The sequence below is a fragment of the Brachyhypopomus gauderio genome, chromosome 11 (genome assembly GCF_052324685.1).
Source record: "Brachyhypopomus gauderio isolate BG-103 chromosome 11, BGAUD_0.2, whole genome shotgun sequence".
NCBI classification, from domain to species: Eukaryota; Metazoa; Chordata; class Actinopteri; order Gymnotiformes; family Hypopomidae; genus Brachyhypopomus; species Brachyhypopomus gauderio.
This window is the reverse complement of record NC_135221.1, coordinates 10683691-10698750: the sequence shown is the minus strand read 5'-3', so window position 1 is coordinate 10698750 and position 15060 is coordinate 10683691. Positions and strand designations below refer to the sequence as shown.

Here is a 15060-nt window from a genome sequence, read left to right as displayed (position 1 = left end):
AGGGTTACTGTTTCTGAAATAGCCATGCTTTAAGGTATGCACATATCAGCACTAAACCTGAAACTAGATAACTATTTTATCATAACAGAATGTAAGGGAATGGGTATCCTAGATGTTTGCACAAAAAGAAGCCAAAATATGTTTGGATCTGATGAAGGACATTTTTGTTGAGGATATTCAGGGATCACTGCTTTTTTAACTGGTCTCAAAAAATTCCAGTGTAAAGGTCAGCAACCTGTTTTTTGGCGTATTTTATTTAAAAAAATGCTAAAGGGTTAGGTTAACGAGTAGCAATATATCTGTAACAAATATTACATTACATATTGCCACTGTCTTTATTTACCAGATGTGGCAACATTTTACAAGTGATCATGACCAAATGTCTGTGCTAGAAATAAAAATTTCACCATGGCCCGTATCCATTTTGGTGTGGCAGTTATTAATGCACAACCTGACATGGTCTTTTCTTCAAAACTGATACATTTAGAGGAATTATGACTAATTAAAATGGGACAACCATGTCCATGAAAACCATGAGACAACCACGAGTTGTATTAAGACTTTTAGACTAAAAAGACTTGGCACCACTACACACATGTGCACATCTGTACAGGATTGGTCAAATGAATCCAGCATTTTTCATTTTCAGACCTTTTCTAGAGGTGACTTTAAAAAGATTGGAGTGAGCTGAATAAGTGCGCCCACCCCCCCTTTCAATCTATTTTCCAGTCCTCTTCGGTGTGTAATTTATCCATGGCTGTCCTCAGCTGACTTTGACCATGTCACTCATATAATTTTAACATATTCACCATTATTTTTTCATTGTGCAATGAAACTTGCAGTGAAAGGTGAGATGGAGTTCATTAACAACAAGACTACATACTCATCCTAATTTCTCTTCACGAGAAAGAAATGTTAATACAGACGGGAGGGGGGCTCTGTTTCTCAGCTTTCATGGTATCATTTTCAAAAATTGTGATCTCCAGTAAAAGTAACCGACGTAAGGGGCCCGTCAGAACTTCCGTCTAAGCTGTCATACCCCAAATGTGGTATTGCTACCAAAGCCTATAAACCCCTCCATCTACGTTTTCAACAGTTTGATTTATTACAATGGCTCGAGGGTAGCAACCGATGCGTATACGTGCATACTCGGTTAATGTAGCTTATTCATCTATAAGTTATCGAAATTCATCGATCAACAGGACGCGGTTGGAAAGCACCGTCAATATAAGGTTCAGTGTGCTTATAATCATGTATAGATAGGCTTATAACTTCAACATTTAGGAATAACAATTGCAAAAAATAACAAACATGGGTATTTGTCCTAACAAATTCCCTTATTTGGTATTATTTGAACTAACAACTAATCTATGACTTTAATATAGTTTTTTCATTGGAATGTGGCTGTAGCCTACTGTTAATTTTATTCACGCGTAAGAAGTGAACGTCTCAGATTGCTAGTGGTCCCAAGCCCCTCCCAAGTAACACGGGCCTTTTCGGTATTTATTCTAGACACTGCTGAGATCGGTCTCGTCAGGAGCGCTGGGGGATAAGATGAAGCCACTAACTTTAACAGCGTTGGCTGTCACGTTAATCGCAACAGTGTTTGCCGCAAAATCACCTTATCAGTCTGTGCTTCTGCACAGCAGAATAAGAGGAAGACAGCATGGGTAAGAATACTGCTGCAGATTGTTTAAGACTGAAATATCACTGGATTAACTTTTGAGTCTTTGTTAGATAGATCACAGCAGTACATGTCTTTGTTCACTGCGACTCCGTTATAGCTACGATTATGAAACAGGCTTTGGTGGTCTGCAAAATTGTGTTCTTTTTGCAATGAAACTTAAGGCTTGTGAGACGTTATTCATGTTAACTTGATTCAGCGGTTACTGATTATCTGGTAGTGAGACATTAGTAAGACGTCCAGAGTTCCTTCTCATTGATGTAAAAAACTACTAGTGCGAATCCGTTCAATGATTATCCATTGAAGTAAACGGGTCATTGAACTTTTGTCTATTGCAGGCCCAATGTTTGTGCTATGCAGCGGATGCAAGGAACAGATAAAAAGTACTTTACCAACTGCAAGCAATGGTATCACCGTAAAATATGCGGCAAACCAACGTGAGTCAACTCCACAAAATACTTTGTACAGTCAATACACATGATACACATGTATTAAAGAGTACGTCTTAACTATTAACACCAAAACTTGGATTTTGATTCTGCTTTGAACTGCATGCTTGAGAACAGCCTCATGCAACAGGATGGCATCATTTTACATATTACATTTGTAGGGTTGTCTTTGAACATTGTTTCATATGGGACAGATTATGCAACAGACTACAATAAATAAGGAATTCCTTAGTTCAGCAACATACAATGTGCATCACCAGATTACAGACTGGTCCTTTGTTTTCAGGGATCTTTTTTCCATTGCAAAGTCCTGACACTTATTTTATTGTATTGGAAAGTGTCTTGTTGGTTTTAAAGCTAATGTCAGAGTCCAAACTGTAAGATAGGAAGTTTAGGGATTTCATTCGTTTTCTTCAAATATCTACCTAAACATTTAGAATTTGCATTAAAAAAATGTCCCCAGCAGTGGGTCTGTTTTTTTTTTTTGTTAGGAGCCATTGTTAGGATATCAGTTTAGCTGACAACTGACAAGAAAAGATGATGAGTTATCATTACCCCATCGGAGATACATTCCTGGGGCAAAATTAGCAACACTGGTTAGGTATTTTCCATTGGAAGGAACAACAGCGGAAATATGTTGTTAAAGTGTGAATGTGAAATGGCTTACTGCTTTGGTTACTTTCATTCTATATAATCTGACCACTATTGGACCTACATTTTGACCTTTTCTGGGAAACTGCAATAGTTGCCGAATTTGTATGTGAAAGCTATCCTGTAGGAGTTCTGCTACAATTTACAGATGTTTGCATTGTCATTGTATTTACAAACCAAATATACCAGTTATATGTCCACCCTGCTGTCACAAGGCTGAGTGTATTGTGAAATATCTTTCTTTTAACCAAGTGTGGCACATCTTGTTGAAATTCCCTACAGCAGTTTGAAACAGGTCACTGTATGTGGCACATGGAGCTATACTTGATTGTGCAATTGATATCCTCCATCAGTTGGTTAGTGCCCAGAGAACGTCATGATAATAGTTACCAGATGATGACTTTTTGTGTTACTGACCCTAAGAAATATCCCAACACTGCTTATGTTTAAGCCTTATGTATTCCAAAAAGTGCGAATCATAATGTCTTACTTCAGTAAAATGTCTCAGAAGACCCCTGTACATGTGATTCAGTTCATGAAGGACTTGATAATTAATTGATATACTGGGCCAAGAATCACTTTGAACACTGCCTCTGATACTACAGCACTATAGGGAAAACTGGCTGCACTGGAATCCCCTGCACTTGAAATGAGAACTGGATGGTGGATATAAAGAGCCCATTACCTTTTGACTGACACCTAATTTTAAGTTATTTCTAAATGGCCAGGGATGCTTTTCCCAATGAACGATCTTAGAGTTTTACGAACAACTTTACGTAACTTTAAGAACTCCAATTTTATGAGTGTTTCCCAAAAGCCTTCTTAGTCTCCAAATGTGAAAGTCCGTTTGAATACAGCCGTATTGTCAGTTCAGACTCATACTCTTCTCCATAATAAGATTTTAAATAACTTCAGTTCTTTTTGCAGTACTGCAATGGCATTGGTGTTTTTTTCTTAAATAAAACACCAGTAATGTGCGTAAAAAACCCTGCAATGTTCAAATGTCTACTGAACTAACCAGGTTGTTGTTGATTTTCTCACAAAGCCACACTTTTTGCATGGAACTTTACTGAATTTCTAACTGTGAGCTTGAGTTACGGATGGTCCTCTGTTGATAATGTCTTCCATGTGTCTCCTAATGGTAGCTTGCAGTGTTACTGGGGTTAAATTGTTGACACATCTCATTGGTCCACTGTGTAAAATTGTCTCCACTGTGTCAAAGGTATTGAGACAGAAGTGCAGTTCCAGCCTCTGTATAAGTGCTCTGATTGACATCTATTTGAATGTTACCACAGAGGAAATTGTGTTATTGCTTACTGGAATAAACATTCCATAGACATCTACATCAACACAGAAGAGGTGCCAATTATGCAGTGTTATTATGCAGTCATTCTTTAACTGTAGTCTACTGTGACCAAGGAGTACACTGACCGTTCAAGACAGATGATCACTTGTTTTATTCATTCTTTCCTTTCTAAACAGGTTCTTTCATAGTATTTCTCATGAAAACAAGAGAGGAAGTGAGACCTACTGTGGGTGTATGTATGTTTTTAGCAAATGCATGTTTTATTAAGTCCTTTAGGAGGTTCATGGCTCTAATATCCCCCAAACAAACATATATTTCACTAGTAAGCAAGGAGCTTTCCACTTGTATTCCCTGTAGACTGTGTGTGAAGACTTGGCCATGAAATCTGACTTATAGAAACTGACTTTAGGCTTTTGGCTTAAATGTGACTTGATTTAAAGATTGGGGTTTAGAGGGTTGATGTTTCAGGCTGCTTGCAAAAATAGTCACAGTTATTGTACAGTTGAGTGTTTTTAGGTCAACTGGAGAGAGACTTTTTGGCTTCTCTACACAGTAGTCCTCTAATTCCCTTCGGAATAAATTTACTTAAGAATTTTCACATAGTAAATTTTCTCTTTCTTTTCATATTATAGCATTTTGGTACAAACATTCTGGCCATTATTTTATTATTTTAAATAGTATTTAATTTTTAAGACATATGCAATTCTAGTAAAACATTGTTATTTAAAGAGAAAAAATTGCAAAATACTGCTAGGGAAATTGTTTTATTTGCTTTGACATCTATTCCATTATGGGAAGTGATACTTTTACCAAGAACAAGACACAATGTGATGGCTCAGATGGATCTAGGGTCATGCCTTAAACAGTAAAGATTTCAACATATTCTCATGTCTCCTGAGTATCTTGTAATGTTTGCAGCACTTCTGCTGGACAGCTTGTCTTGTCACTTGGAAATTCAATGGACATGGACACAGTGCTTGAATTAGACAGCTATGCTGTTTATTTTGTTAGAAACCCATGGCTACCATCTTTGCTTATTCTGGCTGAGAACAAATAAGAGTTGATTTACCATCTGTTTTGATAATCAGTTCCATCTGCTTTCCAGTTCTCTGTTTTACAAGTGCACTCTATTGCTGAATGTTAGTCTTGTCTTCTTGGTTTGGACTTAGCCCTTTTTATTTTCTGTCCTGGGGTTTATCTGGACCATTATCTCTGTGGTTAACAAGGGAAATAAAAAATCCTAAACACAAAAAATGAAGGAGATAATTTGATCTCAAGCAATGTACATGGCAGAAACCTGGATTTTGTGTTAATATAATACATAAATATTGAGATTCAGTGATTTTTACCTAGATAAACATGATAATGTAAATATCAAATGTCACATCCATCAAATTACATCTATGTATGTCATGTCATCATATGTTCTTTTCATTTTTGGCATAATCATTTCATGTTTAAGCCTTAGTTAGCCATCCATGTCTTTGTCATATGTTGTTTGTAATAGGAAAACTGAATCAAATATAATTTTAGTGAGTCATTTTTTTCAAATTTTTTATTTTTTGGTATATCAATTGGATTTAAAAATAAATTTGATTTATAGAATTAAAAACCACTTCCCCGTGTGGTCCTCTCAGTTTTGCATTTCTTAACAATGTCTATTGTTTATACTGGTAAGAGTAATTATTTCAGTGTGCATCTCTAAATTCATTTTAAGAAAATGGGATTTTATGACCTTCCCAGGGCATCTCAAGTCTCGAGCAGATTTATTGTGTAAATGCATGAATGGTTCAGTTTGTCTTAGTGTGCTGGTTGCAACATCTGCAGCAGTGAGACCAGGATCCTCCCTTGATTGACAAGTGAAATATATGTTCCTAATGTCATCATTAGTAAACCTTTGAGAATTATAAATACAGTTAGTTTGCAGCTAGTGACTATAACTATGAAATTAGATAACTAAGAAATTTACACATATTCTCCTTATTCACTTGCAAAGTGATTAGCACTGGGCATTTACAAGTGCATTCTGATTTTACTTCTGTTGGCATACTCGATAAAACAGCTTTCAGTTTCTCAAATTATTATTATTGTTTTGAGCTTGTTAAATGTAATTGGTGGTTTGCTTTGCAGTGTAATTTCCTACGAGTGTTGCCCAGGTTATGAAAGGGTGATTGGAGAGAAAGGCTGTCCTGCAGGTATGAATACCACATTCAGCTGTGAATTTGCTGTAAAAGCTGTCCCAAACCTCCGTGCTAGATGAGGTTGTTTACCATACGAGTTTGTTATTCTCCTTTAGCGCTTCCCTTGGTGAATATCTACAACACCCTGGGAGTTGTTGGAGCTACCACCACTAAGATGTACTCGGAGAGAGCTAAACTGCAGGAGGAGATTGAAGGACCAGGCACTTTCACATTCTTTTCCCCCAGCAATGAAGCTTGGTCTGCCCTTCCCACTGTGAGTGCTTCACTGGCCTGGTGTGCCACAAAAAACACTTCCTATTGTCACTGAACAGCTGTATAACCGCACAGCCCTGTCGGCATATGTTGCATATTCGCTAGGGTTTTTTCCCCACATAAGGTTAATTGTTTATTGTATGTTGGTAAAAGGGAATGTTGTCTTTACCTCAGGAAATCCTAGATGCCTTAGTGAGCAATGTCAACATTGAGCTTCTCAACGCGTTGCACTACCACATGGTCAACAAGCGCTTGACCTCAGATGACCTCAAGCATGGCTCCTCCTTCGCCTCCATGTACCAGGACTTTGATGTTCATATTCATCATTATCCCAACGGAGTAAGCAGTTTCTCGTTTAAGACGTCAAAGCACACTAGACACACTAGAAGCAATGTTTATAGAAGCATCTCTGGAGCTATGCTGTTTAATTTATCTTTGTTTAGCCTGTGCTACTTAACATTGTATTGTGGTGTCTGTCTATGTCATGCTACTAAGCTTGCTATTTCCACTAGCATTTGTGCATTTTGACATGAAAAATCTGTGACAAGTGAATTATCTGCACCACTATGAACTGGAGTTTACAGAAGGCACATTATTAATCTTGCCACTGGCGATCTCTTTGGAAAATCTTTTCTGCAGATTGTAACAGTGAACTGTGCAAGACTGGTGAAGACAGATCAGCATGCCACTAATGGAATAGTGCATGTTGTCAGCAGAGTCATCACAGCTATAACCAACAATATCCACTCTTTCCTCGACACCGATGATGACCTGGAGACATTGCGGGTAGGCCACCAATTAATTTTATGTATGTAGCCCTCTTCTAAGATGAGGCTGCAAAGTGCTGTACACTCAAAAAGTTAAAAGGAATCAAATTCATTAAAAAAACATAGAAAACACCTGAGGCAAACATATAACCATCACCTTGAAAGACTAAGGCACGCAAGTGGAATTGACCCATTTTTAAAGAGGCCAAAGAATCTAAGATGTCTAAGGAAAACTATTCCATGAACTATGCTTCAAACACAGGTTCTTGTTACCACCCTGATTTGAGGACCTTAGTACTCATACTTTGTGACGATATGGAATGTTGTTCATCTTAAAGATGGAACTGTTGTTTATAAGTGACAACCAGTCATTGTAAACTTGATTCCATACCTCACTGGTGGCCAGTGAACAGAGGCCAGCACTGGACTAATGTCTTAGCTGTGCCTGGTCCCAGTGAGTAGGTGAGCAGCTGAGTTTTGAATCAACTGGAGCTTGCTCAATGCCACTTCACTAAAGCAGGTAGAAAGGAGCATTGCAATAATCCAAAGGAAATTACACAAGTGCATGAACCACTCTCTGTATCCTGCATCAAGAGCATATGTCTCATTTTTGCCAAGAGCTGCCATGCAACCATGTTCTTTATTTAATTTCAGTAACTAAGTTACTCAAAATTAAATGTTTTGAATGTGTTTAGTGTTGAATTCATAAATATCTGCTTATGATTTTCTAAAAGTCAGTAGTTGTATTATGCTAATTAAACAGATAAGTTATTTTATGGCAAAAGCTAAAACTGGCATTTTTTGTCCATAGTGTAATTATCAGTGTTTACTGAACTGTTGTATTTCCTTCACTCCATGGCTGTTTAGACAGCTATAGCTGCAGCTGGTCTCACACATATGTTGGAGAATGAAGGCTCCTATACTGTCTTTGCACCAACCAATGAAGCATTTGAGAAGATTCCACCAGAAATGCTTAGCAGAATCTTGGGAGACCCTGTAGCTCTTAAAGGTAACTGAATGCTTATATATACAGTGTGTGTGTGTGTGTGTGTGTGTGTGTGTGAGAGAGAGAGAGAGAGAGCGAGAGAGAGAGAGAGAGAGAGAGAGAGAGAGAAATGTAGTAATCCCTCTACCACACAAATAATAATTCAGATTTTTTACATTAAACATAAAAACCTTCTTCTAATATTAATATATACAATATAAAAAATGTATTTATTTTACAATTGTAATAATTGAAAGAAAATTTAACAAAAGTACAGGTAATTTAGCAGACACATGTTAACAGGTCTTTAATATAGCATTTATAAATAAGCTTTACAAGCTCACTTTTTTTTACAAGCTCACTGTACAAACCTAAAAAATGGCTTAACTTGAGTCATACCTGATCTTTCCTCTCCAGATCTGCTGAATAATCACATCCTGAAAAACATGCATTGCTCTGAATCCATTGTGTCGGGAACACCACTGGAGACCCTCATGGGCACCGTGCTGGAGGTGGGCTGTGATGGAGAGGAACTGACCCTTAATGGCAAAGCCATCGTTACAAACAAGGATCAGCTTGGTACCAATGGAGTTATCCATTATATTAATGAGCTTCTAATCCCTGACTCAGGTACCACATTGACTTTTGTCAGATTTGCAGATTTTGATTGTGAAATACTCAGTGTCATGTTAATTTAATACAATTCTTAAATCTTCTAGCTAAGACTCTCAAGGAGATTGCTGAAGGAGTTCCACAGGTTTCTACAGCTACAAAGCTTTTTGGAGATGCTGGTTTAAATCGTCATCTTACTGGCACAGAGGCAGTGACCCTGATAGCACCTCAAAATGATGCTTTCAAAGGTGGCTTACTGAAACTTCTTTGCTTCCCTTTGTAAAATACATTGATTATTTTAAAGGGGCTTCATTATACAACATTTTGTGATCATTAAAAAACCTGTATACAGGCACTATGACTATGACTCCTGAGATGAGAAAAGTAATGAGGAACCACATACTGAAGGCACGTCTCTCCTCCAAGAGTCTGTACCATGGACAGGAGTTGGAAACTCTCGGTGGAAATAAACTTAGAGTGTTTGTGTACAGAAATGTAAGTTGTCTCTATAATGCAAATCCAGAGTAACACTACCCGAGTCATACACAATGCATGTTTTCAGACAGCAGTGAAAGATTGGAAATCAAATTTGCATTGAAAACAGTTTATACCAAAAGTACAAAGCAACTAAAAGGGGAAGACTAAGAAAGTACATGCAGCTGGACCACCATAGATTCTTCTACAGCACATTTGCACACAATCAATCTTTTAAAAAAAGTTTCAATCCCTGATTAGTATAGCAAGGCTCCCTAATCATACTGTTACTGTGTCTTTTGCAGAACCTTTGTATTGAGAATGCCTGCATCGCTGCCCATGACATAGACGGCCGCTATGGCACCATGTTCACTGTGGATAAAGTCCTGGTCCCGCCCATGGGCACTGTGATGGATGTTCTGAAGGCAGAGAACCGCTTCAGGTAAGGAGCCAGTAACCTTTTACTGGAGCTTTCTGCTCTCTGTGAACACGTTTGAACATAAGAAGTCAAGAAATAAGAGAAGCTCCCAGATGCTCTGTGACTTTGAGATAGACGTTGAGATTGAAGTTAGGAACTTCTCCTTTGAAGCCCAACAAGTCCCTATTTTCCCAAGGGGGGAGGAACTCCCCATGAGAGGAGTTGTAATGGTTTTAGCAGAGCGGTAAACCTGAAAGAGTATATGCAGCTGTTGCCCCTTCCCGACCCCATACAGAGCCCTCTGTGCACTTTCATGTGTGCTTCGTGTGTTTCATGATGATCACCAACAACCTTCTCTGAACCTAGACAAATCTGATGACTATGGTTATAAAATGGCCTGTTGCCATATACTATTTACTATATATGCTTATTTATATATATTAACCAGTTGTTGTCCTCACAGCACCTTGGTTGATCTCATTCAGAAGGCTGGCATGACTGAGTTATTGAATCAAAATGGGGCCTACACGATTTTCGCCCCCACCAACAATGCATTCCGTGCCATGCCCCCAGCTGACTTCAATAAACTTTCACGTACGAGTACTCCCTTAACTTTGAGTATTAACACTACTGTAGGCTTACATATTAATTGATTCACACGATTAATTCTTCTCATTGGAAGGTATGCATCGTGTATCTGTTGGGCCTCGAGTTAGTAATTCTCATCCTTGTCATGCCCCCTGCAGGAGATAACAGGGAGCTAGCCAAAGTTTTGAAGTTCCATATAAGTGAGGAGTTTCTTGTTAGTGGTGGGGTGACCTCACATACTAGAGTGAACCCCATCTTAGGAGAGAAACTTGAACTGGGCATGGTAAGCACTCCAAACTGATCACACTTCATTTTGTCTTTAATTTGACTCATCTCACCCTGCAGTATTTGTTATAACAAAGTTACTTTTCATTGGCCTGACAATCTTCTAATTTTTATTTTCTAGCGGAACTCCACTATGTATATTAATAGGGTGCCAGTTGTTGATTCGGACATGATGGCTACTAATGGTGTCGTACATGCCGTGGGTTCCATCATAAAGCCACTGCGTAAGATCATTTGCTGATCTTGTTTGACCTTAGTCTCAACATTAATCGCATTGCTTCCTTTAAGATGTTTATAACAGTTGTATTACATTGCTTTTCTTTAGCTCCTAAAGCTGTAGGTGACCAGCCAGAGGGTGATTCTACACATCATTACTCTGCAGTGAGAGTGAGTTATATTTAACTATATGTATTTATAAATGCTTGTCCTGTAGACTATAAAATAGGTATTTGGGTATTTTGAAGTTCCCAGAAGTACATTTGAGCTTCATAATTAATGTTGAGTTAAAAGAAAACAGTTGTAAAACCTTCAACTGGTGTTCTACTTTTTCTTACAGGCTGGAAAGCAGGTTATGAAAAATGGTAAATATTCTTTAATAAAATATAGGAAATGTGTACATGAAAATGTTTAATGTGGTAGTGTCATCATGAGAAAGCCCCGATACATTTAACCATGAAATGAAACATGAGTGTGGTGTTTAAATGATTGCATCTCTCACCATGTTTCAGATGACCTCTTCCAGAAGGTTTTGAACAGTCAGTCCAGCAAAACAATGACCAGAGTCCAATAAAGGTGGTGTTTTGGTGAATAACGGAAGTGAATTCCAAACTCTGCTGATGTAGGAAGACTGAAGTGCACAATAAATAATCTTCTTGTCAGCAATGCAGAGGTAATCATGTGATTTAAAGGGAAGTCGAGAAAAGGTAAACAAACCAAGTAAAGATGGCAAAATTTGATTTTAGCATTTTTGTGTTTTTTTTATGCTAAAACACTTTCAATGGAGGTGAAGACTTAAAGAACTGATTGATGATGTTAACTGCAGCGCAATGAGCATTCAGTATTCATTCATTTCACTCCTCTGTCTCAAATTAAGTTTGAATAGTACTTTAGATCCGATTTTGAGAAATGTTAAGATGTTTGTTTTTCAGTTTCTTTGTTTGGATTGTTGTTTCTGATATACATGTAGCATGTTTGCATGGTTTAAGCTGGAACAAAAAAAGCTAGTTGGGCACATACCAGTGCAGGTAAACAATATGTCTCTGAAATTCTTTTTTGCTGAGGGGGCAGAAGAAAAACACAGTTCATTTGTAACAAACTGTACTGATGTCCATCTGTACTTTGAGTTTGGTGAAGGATTCATTTCTGCCATGAAAACTCTTCCTCGGCCAGCCAACAAACAGCTCAACCAAGGTGCTATGGAGAAAATGCTTTCAATACTCAGTAATGTTCTTAAAGTTGACATATTCCTTTCTAGCTACCTTGAACACTGTTCAAAATAAAAAATAATAAAAACACATATGCTCATTCTCAATTCTTCTTTAGGCTATTTGCTAAGTGATCACATTAAAAACAATCACAAACAACTGTTTACTTTGAAACTGTTCTGACACAATTATTTTAGAGCAGCTAGAAAAGATAGAACACTGCTCAATGGCATTGTACCTTTGGAGAGTTACTTAAGAATTTTGTTTGCTTAATTTAGTTAGAGGTGTTTAATATGTGTATTAACAAGTACTTTCATGTGGATGCAAGACATCTACTGAATTGAATAGACACTGGGCACTGTACTCAAGATATTTTGTGTGAAACCAAAGAAAACTATGTACAATTTTTTACAATAAAAGTACTGCCTTTATCCACTATTTAATGTTATTAATGCTATTATTAATGTGTTTACCAATCACCTGACATTGTATGAGATCATTTCATACATCGAATGATTAAGCAGAAGTAATTTTTAATGGACTCCCTTAAGAGTACTTTGCATTATTAAAGAACAAACAGCATGAAAATTACAGTGGCCCCAGGGATGACATGCCTAATGAGGAAGAAAAACATATGTGCACAGTAGCTCTCTCTCAGCTGGCAACTTTGCCCCAGCTCCGAATGAAACATTCCAGGAGGATTTGAGTCTCAGGGCTAGACACTGGCACACTGTTTAAACTGGAGGAAGAGGAGTAGTCTAGCACAGTCTGCTGCAGGGTTGCCCAGACCTGCCCGCTTCAGGAGCACCTAAAAAGCAATTGGTAAGTTACTGTGGTTTACAAGTTACCTAGTAAAACTAATCCCATCTGAATAGGGTTAGGCTATATAAACCCAAGCTTCGTTTGACTGGAGATTGAAAGAGTTTACAATACTGGTGATCTTGCTGTATGTAGTTTTCCTGCAAAGTTGATTAACTGATGAGAACTGTCAAGCATCAAAGGGCAAACCACTCCATGTGCTTCGAGACAAACACCCCTGCCCCCACATACCCGGCCCTGCCCTTACAGACGGAGACAGATGTTCTCGCTAAAGGCAGAAAACCTCTCCAGCATGCATGACCCCGTGCTACAGCTGGTGGCCCCTGGCCTGGCCTTTTACGGTGTGGGCTGCAACCACAATAGCGTCCTTATATTAGACAAGATTCTCTAGTGAAAACAGGAGAATTAGATCACCAGCAGCTACAAACCTTGCAGGTTGTGAAATATCCTCAAAATATCATTAACTTTGACACCAATTTAACAGAGTAAAGTAAAAATAAATCCAATATTAATGGTAGTTATTAGGACACCAATTGTTGAGTGAAGCCGGACAGAATACACAAACCACAATAATGAGTGACTCCCAACAAAAAGATCTGTTTTCATGAATGATTATTTGATAAGCAACTTAATTGATTAAAAATTATTTTGTATTTCAAATCTTGGCCAAATTGTAAAGCTGATTCCAGTTTGTGCAACAGTCTCAGATGCTGTATGAAAAACAGATGTTTTAGTTTATCTCGTTTGCTTTTTTTCATATACAACACCCATGTTTTATATGAAAGCCTGTGTATTTATTCAAATAAACATCTAAAATCAGGAGAGATTAAATTTTTGTTTGAGTCCCTGCCAGGATGTTACTGTAAATATTTTGAGGCTTAAATCTCTCTTCACTCAAAGCAGAGTAAAGTTAATGAGTCATTTTTCTTAGGGCCGAGGTTCTGATATATACCAGATATTTATCAAATTCAGCCATAATTATAGTCAGTAATGATTCCTGGTAATAGCCGTATTAGTGTAAAAATATAAAACAAGACGAACTAACTATGACAATTAAGTAGCATCTTGTTACACAGGAAATTCTGCTATACAAACCTAGACCCACTGTGCAAACAAGGCGCTTCAGCAAAAAAAGTTTTTATTGACAAAGAGAGGCCCCTGCTGGTCACTTCTGGAACAAAATCCAATTCAACTCCGATTATCACATTTGTTTAGAAATATTTTAAAGTATAGGACGTGTTTTAAAGTGCGTATTTATTGTTTTGCTTATCTTAAAACCATAATCTATCATGTTATTGACAATCTCTGATAAAAACGTCTGTATTACAGATTATTCGCGCGCGCACACTAACTTTATATATATATATATATATATATATATATATATATATATATATATATATATATATATATACACACACACACACATATATATATATATATATATATATATATATATATATATATATATATATATATATATATATATATATATATATATATATATATATAATTAGTATATTAAATATATAAATATATAAATATATATATATGCAAAGGTTTCGTTTTTATTTAGTCACAGAGAGGTCTGAACTCGCGGCAGACAGATACATACACAGATATATTCTCAATAACATATTCGAAAGTTGGACAAATAAAATCAATTACCTTAAATAGTGACCTCGTGTATATATGCGCAATCTCACATCCATTACGGAGCTTCTCACCATTGGTCGCCCGCTTTGTGGAGTTTTCAAAGTCAGACAGAGTGGAGCCAAGTCTCGTGACGTCACACAGCTGCAGAACAGCTAGGCCGACAACAGTTGAAAACTGAACGTGTCCTTCCGCCAAATGTTGGTAATTGTACCAGTTTCTTGCAACTAGGCAGTGTATGAGCAGTCAAACATAGTTATTGAAATAGTCTAATATTAACCAACATGTTATGTATACGGTCTATATGTACTCAGAACTGGTTATGAGTTTATGATCTATATAATACATAAGTGCATGCATAGTCACTTTTTTCAATTCTACCATTTAGACCCACATGTCTACATATATTTATTATTTACGTGAAAACAATGTTGCGGAAATTGTTGTTAGGCATTTCTAAATTAGTTAATATTATTTTATGAAGTAAAAAAA

General features: G+C 37.2%; 1 protein-coding gene across 1 annotated transcript; it reads left to right on the top strand.

The window, feature by feature from the left end:
• The first annotated feature begins 1512 nt into the window (after positions 1-1512).
• tgfbi (transforming growth factor, beta-induced) lies at positions 1513-12186 on the top strand. The gene is made up of 17 exons (XM_077021893.1): positions 1513-1670; positions 2023-2121; positions 6221-6285; positions 6387-6544; positions 6718-6882; positions 7183-7329; positions 8178-8319; positions 8713-8925; positions 9015-9155; positions 9260-9402; positions 9687-9823; positions 10263-10393; positions 10546-10670; positions 10794-10896; positions 10998-11059; positions 11229-11253; positions 11401-12186. Exons 1-17 carry the CDS (start codon positions 1555-1557, stop codon positions 11460-11462), a joined length of 2034 nt encoding a protein of 677 aa, XP_076878008.1. The 5' UTR covers positions 1513-1554; the 3' UTR covers positions 11463-12186.
• Positions 12187-15060: the final 2874 nt, after the last annotated feature.